The 27,850-nt window shown below is 41.1% G+C and overlaps 2 protein-coding genes across 5 annotated transcripts in view; both read left to right on the plus strand.

The window, feature by feature from the left end:
• The window catches only part of LOC117550678 (troponin I, fast skeletal muscle-like), a 16,801-nt gene extending 7,742 nt beyond the window's left edge, over nt 1–9,059 (plus strand). For both annotated transcript variants that reach the window (XM_034223162.1, XM_034223163.1), the window contains exons 6-7: nt 3,448–3,621; nt 8,924–9,059. In XM_034223162.1, the coding sequence (XP_034079053.1) occupies nt 3,448–3,621; nt 8,924–9,001 (252 nt within the window). In that variant the 3' untranslated portion in view covers nt 9,002–9,059. The remainder of the gene's footprint in view (nt 1–3,447; nt 3,622–8,923) is intronic.
• Nucleotides 9,060–13,058: 3,999 nt separating this feature from the next.
• LOC117550670 (troponin I, fast skeletal muscle-like) lies at nt 13,059–26,884 on the plus strand. Of its 3 annotated transcripts, none has more exons than XM_034223149.1 (9): nt 13,059–13,255; nt 13,345–13,374; nt 15,268–15,473; nt 18,375–18,407; nt 18,794–18,833; nt 20,321–20,449; nt 21,315–21,404; nt 25,536–25,709; nt 26,713–26,884. In XM_034223149.1, the coding sequence occupies exons 4-9, from the start codon at nt 18,400–18,402 to the stop codon at nt 26,740–26,742; spliced, it is 471 nt and encodes a 156-aa protein (XP_034079040.1). In that variant the 5' UTR covers nt 13,059–13,255; nt 13,345–13,374; nt 15,268–15,473; nt 18,375–18,399; the 3' UTR covers nt 26,743–26,884. The 3 variants fall into 3 exon arrangements, with proteins under 3 accessions (XP_034079040.1, XP_034079041.1, XP_034079038.1); XM_034223147.1 differs by having other exon boundaries at nt 13,060–13,255; nt 15,268–15,477; XM_034223150.1 differs by lacking the exon at nt 15,268–15,473.
• The last annotated feature ends 966 nt before the right edge of the window (nt 26,885–27,850 follow it).

Genomic DNA, 27,850 nt, shown 5'->3' on the forward strand with positions numbered 1-27,850 from the left:
CATGTTTTCTGAAAGTTCGTCATGTTTTCCAAAAGTTCGTCATGTTTACTGAATGTTCGTCATGTTTTCCGAAAGTTCGTCATGTTTACCGAAAGTTCGTCATGTTTTCTGAAAGTTCGTCATGTTTTCTAAAAGTTCGTCATGTTTTCTAAAAGTTCGTCATGTTTTCTAAAAGTTCGTCATGTTTTCCGAAAGTTCGTCATGTTTTCTAAAAGTTCGTCATGTTTACCGAAAGTTCGTCATGTTTACCGAAAGTTCGTCATGTTTACCGAAAGTTCGTCATGTTTTCCGAAAGTTCGTCATGTTTACTGAAAGTTCGTCATGTTTACTGAAAGTTCGTCATGTTTTCCGAAAGTTCGTTATGTTTACCGAAAGTTCGTCATGTTTTCCGAAAGTTCGTCATGTTTACCGAAAGTTCGTCATGTTTACCGAAAGTTCGTCATGTTTTCTGAAAGTTCGTCATGTTTTCCAAAAGTTCGTCATGTTTACTGAATGTTTGTCATGTTTTCCGAAAGTTCGTCATGTTTACCGAAAGTTCGTCATGTTTTCTGAAAGTTCGTCATGTTTTCTGAAAGTTCGTCATGTTTTATAAAAATTCGTCATGTTTACTAAAAGTTCGTCATGTTTTCCGAAAGTTCGTCATGTTTTCTGAAAGTTCGTCATGTTTACCGAAAGTTCGTCATGTTTTCCGAAAGTTCGTCATGTTTTCTAAAAGTTCGTCATGTTTTCTAAAAGTTCGTCATGTTTTCCGAAAGTTCGTCATGTTTACCGAAAGTTCGTCATGTTTTCCGAAAGTTCGTCATGTTTTCTGAAAGTTCGTCATGTTTTCCGAAAGTTCGTCATGTTTTCCGAAAGTTCGTCATGTTTTCCGAAAGTTCGTCATGTTTACCGAAAATTCGTCATGTTTACCGAAAGTTCGTCATGTTTTCTGAAAGTTCGTCATGTTTTCCAAAAGTTCGTCATGTTTACTGAAAGTTCGTCATGTTTTCTAAAAGTTCGTCATGTTTTCCGAAAGTTCGTCACGTTTACCGAAAGTTCGTCATGTTTACCGAAAGTTCGTCATGTTTTCTGAAAGTTCGTCATGTCTACCGAAAGTTCGTCACGTTTTCCGAAAGTTCGTCATGTTTACCGAAAGTTTTTCATGTTTTCTGAAAGTTCGTTATGTTTTCTGAAAGTTCGTTATGTTTACCGAAAGTTCGTCATGTTTTCCGAAAGTTTGTGATGTTTTCCGAAAGTTCGTCATGTTTACCAAAAGTTCGTCATGTTTACCGAAAGTTCGTCATGTTTTCTGAAAGTTCGTCATGTTTTCTGAAAGTTCGTCATGTTTACTGAAAGTTCGTCATGTTTTCCGAAAGTTCGTCATGTTTTCCGAAAGTTCGTCATGTTTTCTAAAAGTTCGTCATGTTTTCCGAAAGTTCGTCATGTTTTCTAAAAGTTCGTCATGTTTACCGAAAGTTCGTCATGTTTTCTAAAAGTTCGTCATGTTTTCCGAGAGTTCGTCATGTTTTCTAAAAGTTCGTCATGTTTTCTGAAAGTTCGTCATGTTTTCCGAAAGTTCGTCATGTTTTCCGAAAGTTCGTCATGTTTTCCGAAAGTTCGTCATGTTTTCTAAAAGTTCGTCATGTTTTCAGAAAGTTCGTCATGTTTTCTAAAAGTTCGTCATGTTTTCTAAAAGTTCGTCACGTTTTCTAAAAGTTCGTCACGTTTTCCGATAGTTCGTCATGTTTACCGAAAGTTTTTCATGTTTTCTGAAAGTTCGTCATGTTTACCGAAAGTTCGTCATGTTTTCTGAAAGTTCGTCATGTTTTCCGAAAGTTTGTTATGTTTTCTGAAAGTTCGTTATGTTTACCGAAAGTTCGTGATGTTTTCCGAAAATTCGTCATGTTTTCTGAAAGTTCGTCATGTTTTCTGAAAGTTCGTCATGTTTACCGAAAGTTCGTCATGTTTTCCGAAAGTTCGTCATGTTTTCTGAAAGTTCGTCATGTTTACTGAAAGTTCGTCATGTTTTCCGAAAGTTCGTTATGTTTACCGAAAGTTCGTCATGTTTACCGAAAGTTCGTCATGTTTTCTGAAAGTTCGTCATGTTTACTGAAAGTTCGTCATGTTTTCCGAAAGTTCGTCATGTTTTCCGAAAGTTCGTCATGTTTTTTAAAAGTTCGTCATGTTTTCCGAAAGTTCGTCATGTTTTCTAAAAGTTCGTCATGTTTTCTGAAAGTTCGTCATGTTTTCTGAAAGTTCGTCATGTTATCATCCTTGTGTTTTCTTAAATTACATGGCTCCCAAATAGGGTTGCCAACCGTCCCGTATTTGAGCCAAAAGGGGCGTGTCCCGTACGGGACTTTGTTTGTCCCGGATTCCCGTGTAAAGGGAAAAATAAAAAATATTTTTCTGTTTGCGCGCAATGCAGTGTGTCTGGCTGCGTGCCTGTGTGTTTGTGTGCTGTATCCGAAGGGCACTAGGACTGCTCAGTTGACAGGGCGGGCACAATGCTCGCACTTGTGTGTGTGAGATTTTCTCCGGTGGGCCGCGCGCGCGGCATCATTGTTTGTGTGGCATGTCAGCCTGTTCAGTCGTGTGGGAAAATGAGCGCTGCCGGTGGAGGAGGTGATAATGAAAGAGGAGAAGAGAGAGAGGATGTGGTTCTGGGCCCTTCTAAAAAGAAAAGACTTGTGTCTTACAACAAACAGTGGAAGAAAAACACAGTTGGGTAAAGCCTGTGAGTGGAGATCTGTCTCGGGTCTTCTGTGTGTGTGTGTGTGTGTGTGTGTGTGTGTGTGTGTGTGTGTGTGTGTGTGTGTGTGTGTGTGTGTGTGTGTGTGTGTGTGTGTGTGTGTGTGTGTGTGTGTGTGGATTGATGGGAAAATGGTTGGTTGAAGGATAACATAAAGTCTAATAATGATGTACCGTGCATGTTCACATCCTGTATACTTTGCATTACTTAATACCATTTTTCAAATATTTATTTTTTAACATTTTGGACAAAATAGCCAATTGTACATCGAGGTGCCCAGATGTCCCTAGTGCCCACCTATCCGATTTGAACATGCTGATGGACAATGTGATGTAGTAGCCTAATGCAGGTGTAAGACCATTGTGTTTGTATTGTGTTATAGGTATGCATCGTTTTCTATGCATTTTGAGGGTTTTTGGGGGGTTTCGAACCCTAGGGGGCTGGCTCCCCCAAAATAATTAAATAATATAACCCTAACCTTAAAACCGAAATAAAGTAACAAAAAAAAGTAACTAAATCTGCCAGAAACCCGAAAATCTTTGCGCGCACGCGCGAGGGGGACACATTCCTGTGTCCCGTTTTTCCATTTCTGGAAGTTGGCAACCCTACTCCCAAATGTATTTTTATGAAATGCCGTTGGGTCTTCTGCATCCATCTCGAGTGTGTCTGTTAGGACCCCTGAGAATGTGTAATAAAATGTGTTGTTTTGTTGATAGATTGAAGACCTGAGGATCAAAATGGTGGATGTGGGCGGCGTGAAGAAGCCCGCTCTGAAGAAAGTCCGAATGTCTGCAGACGCCATGTTGAAAGCTCTTCTGGGCTCAAAACACACCGTGAACATGGACCTGAGAGCAGGTCTGAAGCAGGTCAAGAAGGAGGTCAAAGAGGAGGTGAGGCACACACATGCAGCATTTAGAGAACATTCAGCAACTTGAGGAGACATGCGCAGCGTTTACTAAAAGCAACAGAAACCAAATGCTGCAAGAAGCTCAAACACAACGGAGACCAGGGGACACTAAAGAGTGACACACACAGCTGGGAGACCAGGGGACACTAAAGAGTGGCGCACACAGCTGGGAGACCGGGGGACACTAAAGAGTGACGCACACAACTGGGAGACCAGGGGACACTAAAGAGTGACGCACACAACTGGGAGACCAGGGGACACTAAAGAGTGACGCACACAACTGGGAGACCATGGGACACTAAAGAGTGACACACACAGCTGGAGACCAGGGGACACTAAAGAGTGACGCACACAGCTGGGAGACCGGGGGACACTAAAGAGTGACGCACACAACTGGGAGACCAGGGGACACTAAAGAGTGACGCACACAACTGGGAGACCAGGGGACACTAAAGAGTGACACACACAGCTGGAGACCAGGGGACACTAAAGAGTGACGCACACAGCTGGGAGACCAGAGGACACTAAAGAGTGACGCACACAGCTGGGAGACCGGGAGACACTAAAGAGTGGCGCACACAGCTGGGAGACCGGGGGACACTAAAGAGTGAAGCACACAACTGGGAGACCAGGGGACACTAAAGAGTGACGCACACAACTGGGAGACCAGGGGACACTAAAGAGTGACACACACAGCTGGAGACCAGGGGACACTAAAGAGTGACGCACACAGCAGGGAGACCAGAGGACACTAAAGAGTGACGCACACAGCTGGGAGACCGGGAGACACTAAAGAGTGGCGCACACAGCTGGGAGACCGGGGGACACTAAAGAGTGACGCACACAGCTGGGAGACCAGGGGACACTAAAGAGTTACGCACACAGCTGGAGACCAGGGGACACTAAAGAGTGACGCACACAGCTTGGTGACCGGGGGACACTAAAAAGTGACGCACACAGCTGGGAGACCGGGAGACACTAAAGAGTGACGCGCATAGCTGGGAGACCAGGGGACACTAAAGAGTGACGCACACAGCTGGAGACCAGGGGACACTAAAGAGTGACGCACACAGCTTGGTGACCAGGGGACACTAAAAAGTGACGCACACAGCTGGAGACCAGGGGACACTAAAAAGTGACGCACACAGCTGGGAGACCAGGGGAAACTAAAAAGTGACGCACACAGCTGGGAGACCAGGGGACACTAAAGAGTGACGCGCATAGCTGGGAGACCAGGGGACACTAAAGAGTGACGCACACAACTGGGAGACCAGGGGACACTAAAGAGTGACGCACACAGCTTGGTGACCGGGGGACACTAAAAAGTGACGCACCCAGCTGGGAGACCGGGAGACACTAAAGAGTGATGCGCATAGCTGGGAGACCAGGGGACACTAAAGAGTGACGCACACAGCTGGAGACCAGGGGACACTAAAGAGTGACGCACACAGCTTGGTGACCGGGGGACACTAAAAAGTGACGCACACAGCTGGGAGACCAGGGGACACTAAAAAGTGATGCACACAGCTGGGAGACCAGGGGAAACTAAAAAGTGACGCACACAGCTGGGAGACCAGGGGACACTAAAGAGTGACGCGCATAGCTGGGAGACCAGGGGACACTAAAGAGTGACGCTCATAGCTGGGAGACCAGGGGACACTAAAGAGTGACGCACACAGCTGGGAGACCAGGGGACACTAAAGAGTGATGCACACAGCTGGGAGACCAGGGAACACTCAAGAGTGACGCACACAGCTGGTAGACCAGGGGACACTAAAGAGTGACGCACACAGCTGGAGACCAGGGGACACTAAAGAGTGACGCACACAGCTGGTAGACCAGGGGACACTAAAGAGTGACACACACAGCTGGAGACCAGGGGACATTAAAGAGTGACGCACACAGCTGGGAGACCAGGTGACACTAAAGAGTGGCGCACACAGCTGGAGACCAGGGGACACTAAAGAGTGGCGCACACAGCTGGAGACCAGGGGACACTAAAGAGTGATGCACACAGCTGGGAGACCAGGGGACACTAAAGAGTGACGCACACAGCTGGAGACCAGGGGACACTAAAGAGTGACGCACACAGCTGGGAGACCAGGGGACACTAAAGAGTGACGCACACAGCTGGGAGACCGGGGGACACTAAAGAGTGACGCACACAGCTGGGAGACCAGGGGACACTAAAGAGTGACGCACACAGCTGGGAGACCAGGGAACACTCAAGAGTGACGCACACAGCTGGTAGACCAGGGGACACTAAAGAGTGACGCACACAGCTGGAGACCAGGGGACACTAAAGAGTGACGCACACAGCTGGGAGACCAGGGGACACTAAAGAGTGACGCACACAGCTGGGAGACCAGGGGACACTAAAGAGTGATGCACACAGCTGGGAGACCAGGGAACACTCAAGAGTGACGCACACAGCTGGTAGACCAGGGGACACTAAAGAGTGACGCACACAGCTGGAGACCAGGGGACACTAAAGAGTGACGCACACAGCTGGTAGACCAGGGGACACTAAAGAGTGACGCACACAGCTGGAGACCAGGGGACATTAAAGAGTGACGCACACAGCTGGGAGACCAGGTGACACTAAAGAGTGGCGCACACAGCTGGAGACCAGGGGACACTAAAGAGTGGCGCACACAGCTGGAGACCAGGGGACACTAAAGAGTGATGCACACAGCTGGGAGACCAGGGGACACTAAAGAGTGACACATACAGCTGGGAGACCAGGGGACACTAAAGAGTGATGCACACAGCTGGGAGACCAGGGGACACTAAAGAGTGACGCACACAGCTGGGAGACCAGGTGACACTAAAGAGTGACGCACACAGCTGGAGACCAGGTGACACTAAAGAGTGACGCACACAGCTGGGAGACCAGGGGACACTAAAGAGTGACGCACACAGCTGGAGACCAGGGAACACTCAAGAGTGACGCACAAAGCTGGGAGACCAGGGGACACTAAAGAGTGACGCACACAGCTGGGAGACCAGGGGACACTAAAGAGTAACGTACACAGCTGGAGACCAGGGGACACTAAAGAGTGACGTACACAGCTGGGAGACCAGGGGACACTAAAGAGTGACGCACACAGCTGGAGACCAGGGGACACTAAAGAGTGACGCACACAGCTGGGAGACCAGGGGACACTAAAGAGTGACGCACACAGCTGGGAGACCGGGGGACACTAAAGAATGACGCACACAGCTGGGAGACCAGGGGACACTAAAGAGTGATGCACACAGCTGGGAGACCAGGGAACACTCAAGAGTGACGCACACAGCTGGTAGACCAGGGGACACTAAAGAGTGACGCACACAGCTGGAGACCAGGGGACACTAAAGAGTGACGCACACAGCTGGTAGACCAGGGGACACTAAAGAGTGGCGCACACAGCTGGAGACCAGGGGACACTAAAGAGTGACGCACACAGCTGGAGACCAGGGGACACTAAAGAGTGACGCACACAGCTGGGAGACCAGGGGACACTAAAGAGTGACGCACACAGCTGGGAGACCAGGGGACACTAAAGAGTGACGCACACAGCTGGGAGACCAGGGGACACTAAAGAGTGACGCACACAGCTGGGAGACCAGGTGACACTAAAGAGTGACGCACACAGCTGGAGACCAGGTGACACTAAAGAGTGGCGCACACAGCTGGAGACCAGGGGACACTAAAGAGTGATGCACACAGCTGGGAGACCAGGGGACACTAAAGAGTGACGCACACAGCTGGGAGACCAGGGGACACTAAAGAGTGACGCACACAGCTGGGAGACCAGGGGACACTAAAGAGTGACGCACACAGCTGGGAGACCAGGTGACACTAAAGAGTAACGCACACAGCTGGAGACCAGGTGACACTAAAGAGTGATGCACACAGCTGGGAGACCAGGGGACACTAAAGAGTGACGCACACAGCTGGGAGACCAGGGGACAATAAAGAGTGACGCACACAGCTGGGAAACCAGGAGACACTAAAGAGTGACGCACACAGCAGGGAGACCAGGGGACACTAAAGAGTGACGCACACAGCTGGAGACCAGGTGACACTAAAGAGTGACTCACACAGCTGGGAGACCAGGGGACACTAAAGAGTGACGCACACAGCTGGGAAACCAGGTGACACTAAAGAGTGGCGCACACAGCTGGGAGACCAGGGGACACTAAAGAGTGACGCACACAGCTGGGAAACCAGGGGACACTAAAGAGTGACGCACACAGCTGGGAGACCAGGGAACACTAAAGTGTGACGCACACAGCTGGAGACCAGGGGACACTAAAGAGTGACGCACACAGCTGGGAGACCGGGAGACACTAAAGAGTGACGCGCATAACTTGGAGACCAGGGGACACTAAAGAGTGACGCACACAGCTGGGAGACCAGGGAACACTCAAGTGTGACGCACACAGCTGGAGACCAGGGGACACTAAAGAGTGACGCACACAGCTGGAGACCAGGGGACACTAAAGAGTGACGCACACAGCTGGGAGACCGGGAGACACTAAAGAGTGACGTGCATAGCTGGGAGACCAGGGGACACTAAAGAGTGACGCACACAGCTGGGAGACCAGGGGACACTAAAGAGTGACGCACACAGCTGGGAGACCAGGGGACACTAAAGAGTGACGCATACAGCTGGGAGACCAGGGGACACTAAAGAGTGACGCATACAGCTGGGAGACCAGGGGACACTAAAGAGTGACGCATACAGCTGGGAGACCAGGGGACACTAAAGAGTGATGCATACAGCTGGGAGACCAGGGGACATTAAAGAGTGACGCATACAGCTTGGTGACGTTCAGGATTATAAAGCTGACTCTGTTGTTGAAAACTTACCTGAAATGTTTTTATTTTTATTTTAACAATGTGATCACATGACTTGCAGCTATTTTACTCAAGTTGACCAAAACAGTTGGCAAAGGGAGAGCTAGCTAGCTCACAGCAGATCTGCAGTAACATCAGAAGCAGTCATGTGATCACATTGTTCAAATAAAACATTTTTGGTAAGTTTCCAACAACAGTAATTGTTTTGTTGTTTCTCCTAATGTAAGTATTTTTGAGCCGTTGTAGAGCGCTTGCCCTCTGTCGGTCACCATACTTTTGTAATAGAGAAACACGACAAAACAAAACCAAATTTAAAAACACAAAAATAAAATGTTCCCTTGTCCCTTCTTCATCTCTCTGTCCTCGCTGTTGCTAGGCAGATTTCAGACACCATTTTGTCTATTTTTTTTAACGGTGATTTTTGTCTTGTTTCTTGCAGCCTGCAGAGGCGGCGGGCGACTGGCGTAAGAACATCGAGGATAAGGCCGACAGGAAGAAGATGTTCGAGACCACCTAAAGACTTTTTATGGAACTTTTAATTGGATTTTGAAGTTTCATTAAAACTGTCAGTTTCAGCTTTTGTCTGCTGTTATTGTGAAGTGAACGTCCCTCTCAGATTAACTAGGGCTTTTATTTTGTAGACTTCCTGTTTCCTTTACTGTTCTGATGTTCACTTTTGACAACTTCCTGCCGCTGCGTAGTGTTTCTGTTTTGCTGCCATAGAAGTGAACAGCGCTGCCATAGAAGTGAACAGCGCTGCCATAGAAGTGAACAGCGCTGCCATAGAAGTGAACAGCGCTGCCATAGAAGTGCACAGCGCTGCCATAGAAGTGAACAGCGCTGCCATAGAAGTGAACAGCGCTGCCATAGAAGTGAACAGCGCTGCCATATAAGTGCACAGCGCTGCCATAGAAGTGAACAGCGCTGCCATAGAAGTGAACAGCGCTGCCATAGAAGTGAACAGCGCTGCCATAGAAGTGAACAGCGCTGCCATAGAAGTGAACAGCGCTGCCATAGAAGTGCACAGCGCTGCCATAGAAGTGAACAGCGCTGCCATAGAAGTGAACAGCGCCTTCATCAGATTTATCTACATTTATTTATTTTTTTGTTCAACGTTAAAGCAAAACTGCCCACGAGACAAATGCCTATTTTTGTTTAATTAAAGTGCCTGAAAAGAGATTAACTGTAAGCATAGAAATGAATCCCTTTAAAAAAAATATTCTTTATTAAATGTACCCTTAATTTCACACTTAAATCTAATTAAAACAGTGAAAAACCCATTAAGCTGGAGCTTTTCCTGATTGTTATCAAAGTTTAATAATAAGATTTGTTCTGTTAATTGGCCGTTGTTCGAGCTTTACCGAGGCTGTGTTTCTCTCAGTGGTGTCAGTGAGGTAAACACATTATATCCATGTTTCCACTCCGATGTGTTCAGGGAGATGTGAAAAGTGAATGTTTTCATTTTTAATTCACTTTAGGAAAATACCCTTTTGGTAATTTACTGCTGAGTTTAGAGTGTTAGGGTTAGCAGTTAGGGTTAGCGGTTGGTGTTAGCGGTTAGGGTTAGCGGTTAGGGGTTAGGGTTTAGATTTAGGGTTGGACATGGTTAGGGGTTAGCGGTTAGGGTTTAGATTTAGGGTTAGACTTAGACATCAATCCCACCAGTTTCACAGAATGACAAATATTAGAGATTTTGTTTTAACCCGACATAGAAAATATATAAGCAGGGCTTCCATAATGGAGAAACAAGACCCAACAAAAACCTATATATATATATATGATAAAATGTTCTAAACTTAACTTTTGTGTCTTTTGTTTGTTTTGTTTCTCTTTTTACTAATTTTGTTAACTTTGCTAGTCATTTTGTGCCTTTTTGTAGTTGTTTGTGTTTCTTTTTAGTCATTTTGTGTCTTTTCTTTGTAATTTTGTGTCTTTTGTTTATTTTGTGTTTCTTTTTTTGTGTCTTTTGTTTGTTGTTGTCTTTTTTGTCTTGTTATCATTTTGTGTCTCTTTTTGGTTGGTAAGTTTGACATTGAGTGACATTTCTATTTGTGCAACTTTAATCTCCTCACTTAGAATTATTTAGCAACGTGCAAAGATGTAATTGGTTGTTTTTCTACCACTTGAATTCATTGGAAGAAGACAGTAGTTAGTTTGAGCTCCAATACTTCAGTCGTAACGTCTCGTATGAAACTATCATCACACCGGTCTCTGACCTGCAGCTCCACTCGATGCTTTATTACACCTGTCTCTGACCTGCAGCTCCACTCGATGCTTTATTACACCTGTCTCTGACCTGCACCTCCACTCGATGCTTTATTACACCTGTCTCTGACCTGCAGCTCCACTCTATGCTTTATTACACCTGTCTCTTACCTGCAGCTCCACTCGATGCTTTATTACACCTGTCTCTTACCTGCAGCTCCACTCGATGCTTTATTACACCTGTCTCTTACCTGCAGCTCCACTCGATGCTTTATTACACCTGTCTCTTACCTGCAGCTCCACTCGATGCTTTATTACACCTGTCTCTGACCTGCAGCTCCACTCGATGCTTTATTACACCTGTCTCTGACCTGCAGCTCCACTCGATGCTTTATTACACCTGTCTCTTACCTGCAGCTCCACTCGATGCTTTATTACACCGGTCTCTGACCTGCAGCTCCACTCGATGCTTTATTACACCTGTCTCTGACCTGCAGCTCCACTCGATGCTTTATTACACCTGTCTCTTACCTGCAGCTCCACTCGATGCTTTATTACACCGGTCTCTGACCTGCAGCTCCACTCGATGCTTTATTACACCTGTCTCTGACCTGCAGCTCCACTCGATGCTTTATTACACCTGTCTCTGACCTGCAGCTCCACTCGATGCTTTATTACACCTGTCTCTGACCTGCAGCTCCACTCAATGCTTTATTACACCTGTCTCTGACCTGCAGCTCCACTCGATGCTTTATTACACCTGTCTCTGACCTGCAGCTCCACTCGATGCTTTATTACACCTGTCTCTTACCTGCAGCTCCACTCGATGCTTTATTACACCTGTCTCTTACCTGCAGCTCCACTCGATGCTTTATTACACCTGTCTCTGACCTGCAGCTCCACTCGATGCTTTATTACACCTGTCTCTTACCTGCAGCTCCACTCGATGCTTTATTACACCTGTCTCTGACCTGCAGCTCCACTCGATGCTTTATTACACCTGTCTCTGACCTGCAGCTCCACTCGATGCTTTATTACACCTGTCTCTGACCTGCAGCTCCACTCGATGCTTTATTACACCTGTCTCTGACCTGCAGCTCCACTCGATGCTTTATTACACCTGTCTCTGACCTGCAGCTCCACTCGATGCTTCAGGTGCAGATTCAAGGTGTTATGACCAGTACCGACCACACGGTGTCAGCAGAGGACTGTTTCATGTTAATGATGCACAGAAATACTCAAACTATTTATTTAAAAGAAAATACTTAACCTCAATCTGTCAAGTATTTAATAAATAGCAGATAAATACAACAACATGTGTGCTGTAAAGGAAGACTTTATAGAGTCTCTGTAGTTATTTTGCCAATTTTCTTAAAGTATTTTGTCTTTTCTTATTGACTTTATCTCCCTTGTGTTAATGTTCTGTCTCTTTGTGTCTTTTCATCGTACATCTTTTAACTCTTTGTGGTCATTTTGTGTCTCTTTTTTTGGTCTTTTTTTTGGGTTGTTTTGCATATTTTTGTAACTTGTTTCTGTTTCGTCACTTTTTGTCGCTTACGGTCTCTTTGTACTAATGTTGTGTCTCTTTGTGTCCCATTTGTGGCCGTTTTGTGTCTCTGTAATTGCTATGTGTCTCTTTGTAGTTGTTTTATCTGTATCTCTCTTGTATAACTCTTGTATTTTTTGCATTACTCTCTGTGTCTTTTTGTGACTGTTTTGCTTCTTTTTTGTCACGTTGTGGTCGTTTTACATCGTTTTGTGGTCATTCTGTCTCTATATGAGCGTTTTGTGGTCATTCTGTGTCTATGAGCGCTTTGTGGTCATTCTGTGTCTATGAGCGCTTTGTGGTCATTCTGTGTCTCTATGAGCGTTTTGTGGTCATTCTGTGTCTATGAGCGCTTTGTGGTCATTCTGTGTCTCTATGAGCGCTTTGTGGTCATTCTGTGTCTATGAGCGCTTTGTGGTCATTCTGTGTCTATGAGCGCTTTGTGGTCATTCTGTGTCTATGAGCGCTTTGTGGTCATTCTGTGTCTATGAGCGCTTTGTGGTCATTCTGTGTCTATGAGCGCTTTGTGGTCATTCTGTGTCTCTATGAGCGCTTTGTGGTCATTCTGTGTCTATGAGCGCTTTGTGGTCATTCTGTGTCTATATGAGCGCTTTGTGGTCATTCTGTGTCTATGAGCGTTTTGTGGTCATTCTGTGTCTATGAGCGTTTTGTGGTCATTCTGTGTCTCTATGAGCGCTTTGTGGTCATTCTGTGTCTATGAGCGCTTTGTGGTCATTCTGTGTCTATGAGCGTTTTGTGGTCATTCTGTGTCTCTATGAGCGCTTTGTGGTCATTCTGTGTCTATGAGCGCTTTGTGGTCATTCTGTGTCTATGAGCGTTTTGTGGTCATTCTGTGTCTATGAGCGCTTTTTTCTTTTTTAGTCTCTCTGAGGAACTTCCTCGTTGTTTTGAGTTTCTTTGAGTAACATTTTGTGGGCCGTATATTTTTGACAGTCGAAAATGAATGAAGTTATTCCTCCACTGATCACATATTTCCTGCTCGGCTCATTCAAGCAGAAGGTGAGATACTTTGTTTTTTATTTTTGTAAATAAACGTCTCTTACTCACAAACTGCATTTATTTATATAATTGTATTTATTTTGTTTCAGTTTCTGAGTCTGGATCTGAAGCTGCAGCACGTGAGTTGTCTTTAAAGATTTCCTTTGACAAGAATATACCTACAGTATATTTGATGATAAACTGCATAACTGTTGTCCAACATTAACAAAACTTCATATTTATATCTTCAAAAAATCTCCAAAAATATTCAAAAATATGTTTAAAACATTTTGTGCTCTAAAATAAACAAGGAATAATACCAACAACAATTTGAAGGTGGATTTTAAGGAGAAAAAGGAGCTTGCAGGTCAGATTTTCTCCAGAGGCCCGAACAGAAAACTCAAATGCAGTAATGAAACAATCACAGTGAAATTAAATGAGATTTTCCTCCATTGATCACACGACACCATTATTACCCCCATGTTTACTGACCCCCCCCATGAGGAGAAAAAGATTGGATGCAGATGTACGACCCCTCGGTCAAAGGATGAAGGGATTTCAGGGAAAATCTTCAAAAGTTTTCTGAAAAATCATTAAAAAATATTTTTCCAAACGTTTTTCAGCAAATCGACAAAAAACCTTCACAACTTTTTTTTTTTTTAATTCTAAAAATCTTTAAAAGTTTTTCAGCAAATCTTCCAAAATGTTTTCCTAAAAATCCTCAAAGAATCCACAACAAATCCTTAAACAATCTTCTAAAAAATTTAAGAAAAAACTTACAAAAAACTTATGAAAAATCCTTAATCTTTAAACAATCTTCATAAAAACGTACGAAAAAAACGTTGCAAAATGTGTCATTAATGATAACATTTAAAACACTTTATGTTCTAAAATAAACAACGAATAATACCAAAAACATTTTAAAGAGGGATTTTAAGGACAAAAAGGTCAGATTCCCTCGGACAGCGAGGAACACACTGATTGCAGTATTTAAACAATCACATAATGACGTTTCTTTCTGCCTCCATTGATCACACCATTATTACCCCGTGTTGACTGCCTCACTCTGCAGCCCTCTTCCTGTCCCCATGAGGTCTGAGAAAAAGCCAGATACACTATTTAAAACCCCCACATCTCAATCTGTTAAGTATTTAATAAATAGCTGGTAAACACAAAGTGTGGTGGAAAGGGAGACTTCATGTCACAGAGCAGCAAAACAGACACTTGCTTAGACTGCTTTGAGTCTCTTTGTAGTTTTTGGGCTAATTTTTGAAAGTATTTTGTCATTTTTTATCGACTTTATTTCCCTTGTGTTAAAGTTCTGTCTTTGTGTGTCTGTTTTGGCCGCTTTGTGTCTTCTTCATAGTCGCTTTCTTAACTCTGTGTGGTCGTTTTTGTAATTAAACAATCAAAGTTACACATAATGATATGTTTCTGCATCCTTTGATCACACGACACCATTATTACCCCCGTGTTTACTGACCCCCCCATGAGGAGGAAAAGCGTCCTGATGCAGATGTACGACCTCTCGGTCAAAGGATGAAGGGATTTCAGGAGAAATCTTCAAAAGTTTTCTGAAAAATCTTTAAAAAATCTTCCAAAACTCTTTAAAGGTTTTTCAGCAAATCTTCCAATTTTCTTTTTACGTTTTTCAGCAAATCTTCATAAGTTTAAAAAAAAATCTTCATAAAATCTTTACAAGTTTTTCAACAAATCTTCCACATTTCTTTTTTACCTTTTTCAGCAAATCTTCAAAAAATCTTCAAAAGTTTTTAAAAAATCTTTAAAAGTTTTTAAAAAATCTTCCAAAATGTATTCCAAAAAATCTTCTTAAAATCTTCCAAATATCCTCCAAAAATCTTCCCAAAAAATCCTTAAACAATATTCAAACACTCATTCAAAAATCTGTCTCATTAATGATAAGATTTAAAACACTTGTAATTAAACAATCACAGTAACGATATTTATTTCTGCATCCTTTGATCACAGACACCATTATTGCCCCTGTGTTTACTGACTCCCCCCCCCCCCAGGAGGAGAAATAGCCCCCAGATGCAGTTTTACGACCCCTCGGGCAAAGACGGTATTTCAGGAGCTCATTGGTCCCAAAGTTCCTCAACACCATAAAAGAGGAACCTCCGAATCCCCGTCCGGCTCATATAAACCCCCCCAGATGTCACTTTGTTTTTGTCCGTGACTCCCTCTGTGTCCTCCACGTCTGTTCGCCTCTCGTCGCTCTGTGGGTGAGAAACTTTGAAATCACTTTGATGCTCTGGGGGAAATACTAACTAATAATATGCACAACAATGCTTTATGCTTTATAGTGTTGTTTCATTGTGACGGTTATTTTCTGATTATACGATAAGAAATAATCCTGTTTTTAGGCATTTGATGGCAACAGAACGGCATCCCTCTGATGACGTGAAGGGATGGGAAAATGTGTCTTTAAGAAATGTCTTTGTATTAAGGGTACAACAAAGAGCATTTCTGTGCACTTAAAGTACTTAATTCTTATCTGTTAGAACATTAATGTGCATTCTTTTTAAGTTGTGTTATGAGCGTAGATCTTCTCTTAAATTCACAAACAACGTTGATAATCTGGAAAAAACAGACTTTTCTTTTGGATAAAACTGAAAATTCATTCGGCTTTAATTTAGGATTTTCCACCAATTCATGTTTTTTAAATTTAAATGTATTTTTCTTGAATTTTTCACTAGTATTTCCATCCATTTCTAAAGTGTGGCTCACATGTTTATATTTAAAAAAGAACAATGTTATTTTACCGCAGTATGGCGTCATGTGTGAACATCTTCTCTAGAGTCGACGAAAAAAATAAAAAAGGGAGTGTTTTGCAGATTTGAAAAATGCGTCCGGTCTAAATTCACCACTTTTAGAAATTCCTTTTTCCTTTAAATTCTAATCGTCTTTCCTTTCCTTCCCTTCCCTGTAATAACCTGAGTGACTCTCTCAGAGTGAAACCTCGTCTTGTGGAGGAGTCGTTTTATTTTTAAGGATCAATATATTTACAGAAACGTTTTCGTCTCCTGCTCGTCTAATTTGTTTCCCGTCTCGTATTACTGATGACCTTTGAGAACGTCACGTAGATATCAGATCACAGAGCAGTAACTCAGCTTCTCTCAAACTCCTCCATTCTCAGAGCTTTTTCTAAATGTCAACGTCCTCTCATTTCTGAACAAGATTATCCAAACTCAAGATCACATCCTCCTTTTAGATCTATCTATCCATCTCTCTATCAATCCATCTATCTATCTATCCATCTATCTGTCCATCTATCTGTCCATCTATCCATCTATCAATCCCTCTCTCCATCTATCTATCTATCTATCTATCTATCTATCTATCTATCTATCTATCCATCCATCTTTCTATCTGTCTCTCTCTATCTATCTATCTATCTATCTCTCTATCTCTCTATCTCTCTATCTATCCATCCATCTTTCTATCTCTCTCTCTATCTATCTATCTATCTATCTATCTATCTATCTATCGATCCATCCATCTTTCTATCTCTCTCTCTATCTATCTATCTATCTATCTATCTATCCATCCATCTTTCTATCTATCTATCTGTCTATCTATCTGTCTGTCTGTCTATCTATCTATCTGTCTGTCTGTCTGTCTGTCTGTCTGTCTGTCTGTCTGTCTGTCTGTCTGTCTGTCTGTCTGTCTGTCTATCTATCTATCCATCTATCTATCTGTCTGTCTGTCTGTCTGTCTGTCTGTCTGTCTGTCTGTCTGTCTGTCTGTCTGTCTGTCTGTCTATCTACCCATCCATCTATCTAGTTTTCCATGCATGTAATTGTTAAATAAAGGTAGAAACATCTGAAGGATCCAGAAGCAGATTTGTGAAACTCCTCTCGCTCATGACGGCAGATGCTGCAAATCGGCATCTTTTAACGAAAACCACAAAACGTTGAATCATCTCATTCTGCATTTAGATAAGTATTAAAGTAGAAGACAACAATATAATAATATGCAAAAATGAAAGTCTAGAAAGCTGAATTTTTTTCTGACTTTTTCTCATTTTTTTGTTCAGTTTAAAGCGAAATCAAACCGTTATCTTATTTAAAATGTCCTGAAAATATACAAAAAATGCTTTAAATAGGGATTTAAAAGAGGAATATAATCCTGCAGGTTAGATATAATAAATAATAAAAAAAAGAACAACAGAATGAGTTTGTAAATATCCAAAATTAAATGGAAAAACTCCTCCAAAAAAATCCTTAAAAGATCCTTTAAACATCTTAACAAAAAGGCTCTAATTACCACATTTATGAATGAGATTAAAAGCACTTAATAAATGGAAAATGTTTTTAAGAAAGATTAAAAAGTGGAAAAATAGCCTTGCAGGTTATTTATCTTAAAACATTTGGGTATCCCCCCAAAAAACCTTTGTGGGTGAAAAATAAATACAAATAATACAGCAAATATGAATAAGAAGGACTTAAAGGAGCAGGTCAGATGTATTGCACTAATTCAACAATCAGTCTAACCCTATGAGAGTTTCTGCATCTGTTGAGCTCATTAAGTCAGTTTATCCACAACCAATGTTCTCATTTTTTATATATCAATGACTTTTTCCTGCTTTTTTCTTGCATGTAACAAAACGTTAGGGTTGAGTTCAGTAAACAGCAGCTGTGTGCTTTCGGCGCATCAGCTGAAATCAAACCGGTGTTTTAAATTGAACGGCGTTTGATGCGAGGCGCTGGAATTCTCTTTATTTACGATTACACGGACGCTGAATGTTGGCACTCCTCTTACTGCTCATAAATAAATCCTCATAAATGTCAGCGCTGACCTTTGACAAGAGCCAGGATTAGACGTGACCCCTCGAATAAATGCTGACGTGACCAAAACAGGGGCCCCAGACCACGGCTTTGACACTGACATTGACACTGACGTTTTATTTCAGATAAACTCCCTCACATGGGGATTTTAGCCTCTGCAGACCATTTACATGCACTGAAACCTATAGAAACGCCAGCAAAAAGCAGAATAGGGCCGTTATACATATTGTTCTTACAGTATTGGATTTATTTAGTTAAAACATCTCATCTGTTCTGTTTTGTTTTATATTTATATCATTAACTGTTTTCTTCATTTTTCTATTTATTAACAGAGTTTGAAACTAAAAAGAAGCCAAGATGTCTGAGTGAGTACAACTTTAACAAACACTGTATTTGACGTTCCCTCCACAGAAACTACAATATGTGTGTGTGTGTGTATCCTAGCATTACTATCGTTGTGGGGACCTACATCTACACAGTCACGTGTGGGGACTCGCCTCCCTTATGGGGACATTATGAGGGGAATCATTCATTTTACGGTGAAGATTTGATTAGGGTAAGGGTAAGGGTAAGGGTTAGGGTTAGGCATGTGTTGGTTATGGTTAAGTCTCCAGGAAATGCATGTAAGTCAATGTAATGTCCCCTGAGTGTGTGTGTGTGTGTGTGTGTGTGTGTGTGTGTGTGTGTGTGTGTGTTTATAACATTGACATTTATTTGGATAACTGATGTTTTATTTATCTATTAATTAAAGGGTAAAGAAGATGTCATCGAGCCGCAGGCATCATCTCAAGGTAACAGATTTTATTATTTATATTTTTTATAATTTACTAGAAATTAAATCAGATATTTATCTAGATTGTCTTAAAATCTAGAATTCTGTTCAAAATGTTTTAATTGAAAAGCAATTATAAGATTTATAACACATTTCTATATATTTCTTTGCAACACTATAGTCTTTAAAGTTTTAATACATTATTAAATCTTGGTGTTTATTGTATTTGTATCCATTTTCTCTTTAAGTGTGATCATATTTTTATAATAAATCCTTGGTTTTTAACCTCTCCTGATAAATATTCAAATGTTTTAAGTCTGTTTTGAGCAAATGAACTGAAATAAACTTAACAAATGAAAGTGTTTTCAGGCCAAGAACCCTAAGCTCATCCAACGCGTCTACAATGATATACTGTAAAAATATGTGTTTAAGAGAGAATTCATCCGGAAATGAAGCTGAGAGATATGTCAGAAACATAACTCAACCTTTTATAGGATGTTGGTTCAAGTCTACTAGCAGAGGAGGGAGAAGTACTCAGATCTTGAGTTAAAGTAGAAGTACTCAGATCTTGAGTTAAAGTAGAAGTACTCAGATCTTGCACTTGAGTAAAAGTAGAGGTACTCAGATCTTGTACTTGAGTAAAAGTAGAAGTACTCAGATCTTGTTCTTGAGTAAAAGTAGAAGTACTCAGATCTTGTACTTGAGTAAAAGTAGAAGTACTCAGATCTTGTACTTGAGTAAAAGTAGAAGTACTCAGGTCTTGTACTTGAGTAAAAGTAGAAGTACTCAGATCTTGTACTTGAGTAAAAGTAGAAGTACTCCGATCTTGTACTTGAGTAAAAGTAGAAGTACTCAGATCTTGTACTTGAGTAAAAGTAGAAGTACTCAGGTCTTGTACTTGAGTAAAAGTAGAAGTACTCAGATCTTGTACTTGAGTAAAAGTAGAAGTACCAGAGTGTAGGAATACTCTGTCACAGTGAAAGTCCTGCATTCAAAATGTTCCTCAAGTAAAAGTAGAAAAGTATTCTCATCAAAATATAGTGAAAGTAGCGATAGTAAAAGTTGTCGTTGTGCAGATTGGTCCATTTCAGAATAATATATATGATATGTTTCATAATGATTGATCATGAAAGTGTTCTCAAAGCTGGTAAAGGTGCAGCTAGTTTGAATGACTTTGTATACTGCAGGGTAGCTGGTGGATTTACTCCAGGTGGAACTAAAGTCTGATTCAACACTTGATTATATTTCACATCATTCATCCAGATCTGTGAAGTAACTAAAGGTATTACTATTAAGTACATGTAGTGGAGGAAAAGTACACCATGTAGCTCCGAACTGTAGTGGAGTAGAAGTACACAGTAGCATCAAATAGAAATACTTAAGTAAAGTACAAGTACCTCACAATTGTACTTAAGCTGAGTAAATGTACTTAGTTACTTCCCACCACTATCTTCTAGATCTTGCAGTAATATCTCTAATAAAGTATGAACTATTTTTCTCCCTCAGAGTTTGATCCTCTCTATCGCTGCTACGTGGATGGAGGAGGAAACCGCTGAGATAATTGCGGCTAAAGCGGCTTATCTGAGCGAACATTGTGTCAAACCCGACCTGAGCGGAGATCAGGCGGCTCTCATGGTAAAGAAACACACTTTAACAATTAGTGGTTTATCCTAAAAGAAGTCATTACTAACAGAACAATGTCCATCCAACTTTCTTAAAGACATGATTGTCAGAGATATTCACTTTGATGTCAATCAAGATGGCGCCCGGACACTCTGTGATTCGGTGCACTCTGTTTTGTCTTGTTTTGTGCGTTAATTCAGTGTTTACAAACAGAACATCGAACTCTTTCACCAGGGAAGAGCTCACAAGAGAAACAACTTAATGTTATTATAGTTTTCTTAAAATAGTTTTCTATCTGTGTTTTTAATTTTTGTTTTACTTTTATGTATGCACCATGACATCAAGTCAAATTCCTCGTACGTGTCAACCTACTTGGTGATAAACCTGATTCTAATTGAGAGGCTGAAAACTGCATTTTCTCAAATGTTTGCAAGAAACATTACTATAACTAATAATCCTTTGGTCTGTGTTATGTCACAACGTAGTAGAACAACAAAATAGTTCAGAGAAAAGCAGAAAATGCCTATGTTTAGAGAGTGAAACCAGTATTTAAAGTCATTTTACATGAAAAATTGATTCAATAATTAGTGGTTTGCGCTATAAAAAGCCTAAAATGTCTATTCAAGTCTCTCAAAGTCTGAGGTCATGTCTGGCATCATCTAAGCATTCACTATGATCCAATCTTCATAACATTTCAGAGGCTAAACACTAGATTTTCTGGCATTTGTGCAGAAAATAATACCTTAAGATATAATGGTTTTGTCTATGTCAGGAAATTGTAAAACTAGGCTGTAGCTTTTGTGCATATGCCAACAACGTCTTGAAATCTTTGAATCCTGAAGTTACGAAGAGTTAATTTTGTTCTCTTTTATTACAGGAAATCTGCAAAAAGATACACCACTTATTGGACAAGATCGATGAAGAAAGATACGACTCCGAGTCCAAAGTGACAAAGAGCGACAAAGAGGTAAAGGCTTCAATATCACTCTGAACATTTAGGTTTCTAAATGAAATCCTGCTTAGGTTATAAGGGGATATGAAGTACCAAAAGGAAGTTATTAAACCATCCTTAACCTTCCAACAGGATGTTAGTAAACCCTATAAGGAAGTTATTCAACCATCCAACAGGAAGTTATCAAACCATCCAACAGGAAGTTATTAAAACATCATCAAACCCTATAAAGGAAATCAATATACCTCCAACAGGAAGTTATTAAACCATCCAACAGGAAGTTATTAAACCATCCTTAAACCCTATAAAGGAAGTCAATATACCTCCAACAGGAAGTTATTAAACCCTCCAACAGGAAGTTATTAAACCATCATCAAACCCTATAAAGGAAGTCAATATACCTCCAACAGGAAGTTATTAAACCATCCAACAGGAAGTTATTAAACCATCCTTAAACCCTATAAAGGAAGTCAATATACCTCCAACAGGAAGTTATTAAACCATCCAACAGGAAGTTATTAAACCATCCAACAGGAAGTTATTAAACCATCCTTAAACCCTATAAAGGAAGTCAATATACCTCCAATAAGACTTAATTAAACCCTCCAACTGGAAGTTATTAACCCATCCAACAGGAAGTTAATATACCATCCAATAGGAAGTTATTAAACCATCCAACAGGAAGTTAATATACCATCAAACTGGAAGTTATTAAACCATCCAACAGGAAGTTAATATATCATCCAACTGGAAGTTATTAAACCATCCAACAGGAAGTTAATATATCATCCAATAGGAAGTTATTAAACCATCCAACAGGAAGTTAATATACCATCCAACAGGAAGTTAATATACCATCCAACTGGAAGTTATTAAACCATCCAACAGGAAGTTATTAAACCATCCAACAGGAATTGACATGTAGTATACCATCCAACAGGAAGTTATTAAACCATCCAACAGGAAGTTAATATACCATCCAATAGGAAGTTATTAAACCATCCAACAGGAAGTTAATATACCATCCAACAGGAAGTTATTAAACCATCCAACAGGAAGTTATTAAACCATCCAACAGGAAGTTAATATACCATCCAACAGGAAGTTATTAAACCATCCAACATGAAGTTAATATACCATCCAACAGGAAGTTAGTAAACCACCCAACTGGAAGTTATTAAACCATCCAACAGGAAGTTAATATACCATCCAACAAGAAGTTATTAAACCATCCAACAGGAAGTTAATATACCATCCAACAGGAAGTTAATATACCATCCAACAGGAAGTTATTAAACCATCCAACATGAAGTTAATATACCATCCAACAGGAAGTTATTAAACCATCCAATAGGAAGTTATTACACCCTCCAACAGGAACGTAATATACCTCCAACAGGAAGTTATTAAACCCTCCAACATGAAGTTATTAAACCATCCAACTGGAAGTTAATATACCATCCAACAGGAAGTTATCAAACCATCCAACAGGAAGTTATTAAACCATCCAACAGGAACTTAATATACCTCCAACAGGAAGTTATTAAACCCTCCAACAGGAAGTTAATATACCTCCAACAGGAAGTTATTAAACCCTCCAACAGGAAGTTATTAAACCATCCAACTGGAAGTTAATATACCTCCAACAGGAAGTTATTAAACCCTCCAACAGGAAGTTATTAAACCATCCAACAGGAAGTTAATATACCATCCAACAGGAAATTATTAAACCATCCAACAGGAAGTTATTAAACCATCCAATAGGAAGTTATTACACCCTCCAACAGGAAGTTATGAAACCATCCAACAGGAACTTAATATACCTCCAACAGGAAGTTATTAAACCATCCAACTGGAAGTTAATATACCATCCAACAGGAAGTTATTAAACCATCCAACAGGAAATTAATATACCATCCAACAGGAAGTTATTACACCCTCCAACAGGAAGTTATTAAACCATCCAACAGGAAGTTAATATACCATCCAACTGGAAGTTAATATACCATCCAACAGGAAGTTATTAAACCATCCAACAGGAAATTATTAAACCATCCAACAGGAAGTTATTACACCCTCCAACAGGAAGTTATTAAACCATCCAACAGGAAGTTAATATACCATCCAACAGGAAGTTATTAAACCATCCAACAGGAAATTATTAAACCATCCAACAGGAAGTTATTACACCCTCCAACAGGAAGTTATTAAACCATCCAACAGGAAGTTAATATACCATCCAACAGGAAGTTATTAAACCATCCAACAGGAAGTTAATATACCATCCAACAGGAAGTTATTAAACCCTCCAACAGGAAGTTAATATACATCCAACAGGAAGTTATTCAACCCTCGACGAATGAAACTAACTTTGAAACCTTGTATAAATAGTTCCTCGCAAACATCCAATAGTGGAGTGTAGACTCCGTTTTGAATGTGAACATTAAGAAAACAGTCCGATAACTTAACATTTTTGGCTCTTCTGTATTATTTCTGTCACATTTAAATCAACTCTACATATAGTTCTGCTCATCTTCTATCTGTGGATATGTTGCTACGATATTTGTTTTCACGGAACACTAAATAAAGCGTAGTTATCAAACTGCTAACAATGGCTAACCCGAGGTGATGCTAAAGCTGTAAACAAGGCGAAAAAAGTTCCCGCGGGCGTCCATCTTTGTCCGACTTGTGCTACTGGAACGCAGTCAATTTGCACGTAGTTCAAGTCGGACAAAGATGGACGTCCGCAGGAAAGATTTTTATCTTGTTTACAGCTTTAGCATCACCTCGGGTTAGCCATTGTTAGCAGGTTGATAACTACGCTTTATAATAATAATAATATATTTTATTTCTATAGCGCTTTTCTTGAACCCAACGACGCTTTACATTTGGGAGGGAGGGTAGACAAACAAAACAAAAACAAAGCCAAAAAGAAACAAAACAAAACAGAAAAGCAGTCAGGAGGAAGTTGATTGAGAGGGGGGGGGGGGTTATGGATACAGAGTTGAAGAGGTGGGTTTTGAGGCAGGACTGGAACAGGGTGAGGGACTCAGACTCACGGAGGTCTTGGGGGAGGGAGTTCCAGAGCTTCGGGGCTGCCACAGAGAAGGCTCTGTCCCCGAAGCTCCGGAGTTTGGCCTTGGGGATGGAAAGCAAACCGGCTGAGGTGGATCTGAGGGACCGGGGTGGTTGGTAGAGGATGAGGAGGTCAGTGAGGTAGGGGGGGGGGGCAGATGGTGGAGGGCTTTGAAAGTGAGGACCAGGAGTTTGTAGTGGATGCGGTGTGAAACGGGGATCCAGTGGAGTTCTTTGAGGACCGGGGTGATGTGATGCCATGATTTGGTGTGGGTGAGGAGTCTGGCGGCTGCGTTCTGGACACGCTGGAGTCTGTTGTATATATATGAGTTATATTGTATTTTGTAAATAGAAACATTGAGCAACATATCCACAGATATATCAGCAGAATCACATGAACAGTTTATTTAATGTGACACAAATAATATAGAAGAGCTAAACATGTTATCTTCTCAAAGTGTTCTCTTAATGTTTATATGCTGAGACTCCATTTTGAATGTTGATCTCAGGTATGTCAACGTTTCTCTGAGTTTCCAAGTAGGAAGTCCGACCTAAGGAGGCGTTGCAGTTGAAGTTACTTACTGAGAACTCATATTTTCCCACTTCCAAGTACAATTTACAGCTTTAGCACTTCAGGTTAGCCATTGTTAGCAGGATGATAACTACGTTTTATTATCAGAGTGTTTTCTTTATGTTTATATGCGGAGACTCCATTTTGAATGATTATCTCAGTAATGGCGAGGTATCGGCAAGTTTCCAAGTAGGAAGTCTGACCTTAGGAGGCGTTACAGTTGAAGTTTCTTACTGGGAACTTGGATATTTCCACTTCCCAGTACAACTGGAACCATCAGATTGGTGGACGACTGCCATTTTTGCCATGTCTTTCATTTTTGTAAAGCACTTTGAATTGCCTTGTGTTGAAAGGTGCTATATAAATACACTTTGCTCATGAAATAAAGTGCAGTTAAATACAAGCTGCAGAGATGGGAAAGCCCCTCAGAATCAGGGAGTTTGGTGTCTACTTCCTGATCTGCAGCGCTAACAGAAACCGTCTCCTTTGTGTTTGTGCAGATTGAGGATCTGAAGATGAAGGTGGTGGAGTTGGCCGGCGTGAAGAAGCCCGCTCTGAAGAAGGTCCGTATGTCCGCTGACTCCATGCTGCAGGCTCTGCTGGGAGGAAAACACAAGGTGACCATGGATCTGAGGTCCAACCTGAAGCAGGTCAAGAAGGAGGTCAAAGAGGAGGTGAGGACTCAAACAGTATTATAAAAACATGGCACAAAGAAAATACATTTTGTACATGGTTAGAAAACTCTCACTCATCACCGGCTTGAGCTTGAATATCAGGATCCATGTATTTATTATCCTCTCAAGAATGGAAGTAGTCAAAACTAAAAAAGAGAATTTGTTGGTATTTTTCTCAAAAACTCAAAATTCTGACTTTTTCTCAAAATGGGTAAATATACAGAATAAGCAGGAATACACTATAAACATCCTACAAACCCTAAAATATAAAGGGGATGTATCTACATTATACAAGTGTGCAAAGTAGTTGCAGTTTCATAAATTAAATGTTGTATTTGCACTATTTGAGGAAACACTGCGTTTTCATTTAAAATGTGGATACATGTCCAAATAAATCAAATTAAACCACTTAGATATGCAGAATATTCCCCGGCGCTGTATATGCAGAGGTGGGAAGTAGTGTTGTACAAATACTTTGTTACTGTACCTAAGTACATGTTTCTGGTATCAGTACTTTATTCCACTACTTATTTTTCTGACAACTTTTTACTTTGACTTCTTACATGTTGAACACAAATACCTGTACTTTCTACTTCTTACATGTTGAACTCAAATACCTGTACTTTCTACTTCTTACATGTTGAACACAAATACCTGTACTTTCTACTTCTTACATGTTGAACACAAATACCTGTACTTTCTACTTCTTACATGTTGAACTCAAATACCTGTACTTTCTACTTCTTACATGTTGAACTCAAATACTTGTACTTTCTACTTCTCTCATTTTCCAAACAGCTGGTTCCTTTAGTCTGAATGTGTGTTTGATGCGTGATCATTATTCTTTAGAGTCATTGCGTGCCTATTGATTTGAACACGATCCGTGTATCCATCATTTCCTGGTCTTCTCTAAAGAAGAGGGATCAATGGAAACGTTGCTGTTGTTCAGCATGGAAACATTCATTAGCTAACAATGACATTATTTTTGTGTTGTTTCTTGCAGCCTGCAGAGGCGGCGGGGCGACTGGCGTAAGAACATCGAGGATAAGGCCGACAGGAAGAAGATGTTTGAGACCGCCTAAAGACTTTCACTTCCTGTGCTAATCTTTGTTACACTTCAGCTTTTCCATGCAAAAACTAACCTGTGCCATTAAATTATGTTTGGAAGAAGGCAATGCTGTCACACTGCAGTTTATTGGGAGCTAGTTGGGGGTTTCTTTAAGGAGGATTTAGAACAGCTTTTGGTGCTTGAAGTCTCACGTAGAAAGAAGCTGTTTCTGAGCCCCTTTATCTTTCATTTAAACGGTAAATATACATTTTGGCCCAGAATTAGAAAGTGTTGTGTTGGTGTTGGAGCAGCAGAGGTCAGCAGAGAGCCTCCTTTCCGCACATCATCTCTACTTAACCCCTTAAATAAATGGCAAATATTTTCATCCAAATCCCTCTTCTACCTCTCAAAGAAGAAGCTCGACAGTCGGTGAGTCACTCCTCCTCGTCTCGCTGCACTTTGATGTGATTCTGCATGAAGTTTGGTGTTTTAAATCTGTTTGTGTCCCTCCTGATTATATTACCTGGAGCTGCACTAATCCATCAAATGGAAATATGGGAGTTTATTTGAGCAATTTAGCAAAATCCTGCACGGAGAAATGTGGGATCTTATAAATTGAAAACATGCTTGCGTCTCCAGTTGAATTATTAAAGTGTGCTTGCTGTTAGAAAAGTTAGAAAATGTAATGTTGGAGCTGTTTCTGGTTTCAGCGTTTTGAGACGAAAGCATCTAGTTTTTAAAAAATCACGTCCAGTTTTTTGCTTTAAAGCAGGGGTGTCAAACTCAAGGCCCGAGACTTATTTTTCTGTGGCCCCGCAAGAGCTTGCAAAGAAAATACGTTTATTATACGGTTACATGCCGATTTACAGAAGCACGTTGCCCATAAACTACATGTCCCACAATGCATCTCGTTTTGTGCCATGTGCACTGAAGAGACTTGCAATTATTTGCCCTGGACTTCTGCTTTCAGACGTAGTTCATTACTAAGTTATTATCCTATCCGATAATAATCCAATTCAGAGGCAATAATGTAATATAATACATTATTTTATATAATATATTTATATATTTGTATATTTATATAGTCTTAAAA

Source organism: Gymnodraco acuticeps, unplaced genomic scaffold (assembly GCF_902827175.1).
Source record: "Gymnodraco acuticeps unplaced genomic scaffold, fGymAcu1.1, whole genome shotgun sequence".
NCBI lineage: Eukaryota > Metazoa > Chordata > Actinopteri > Perciformes > Bathydraconidae > Gymnodraco > Gymnodraco acuticeps.

Coding starts and splice junctions, on each gene's coding strand:
- LOC117550670 (XM_034223149.1), top strand. Junction 21,405..25,535: donor TGACAAAGAGCGACAAAGAG/GTAAAGGCTTCA, acceptor GTGTTTGTGCAG/ATTGAGGATCTGAAGATGAA. Junction 25,710..26,712: donor AGAAGGAGGTCAAAGAGGAG/GTGAGGACTCAA, acceptor TGTTTCTTGCAG/CCTGCAGAGGCGGCGGGGCG.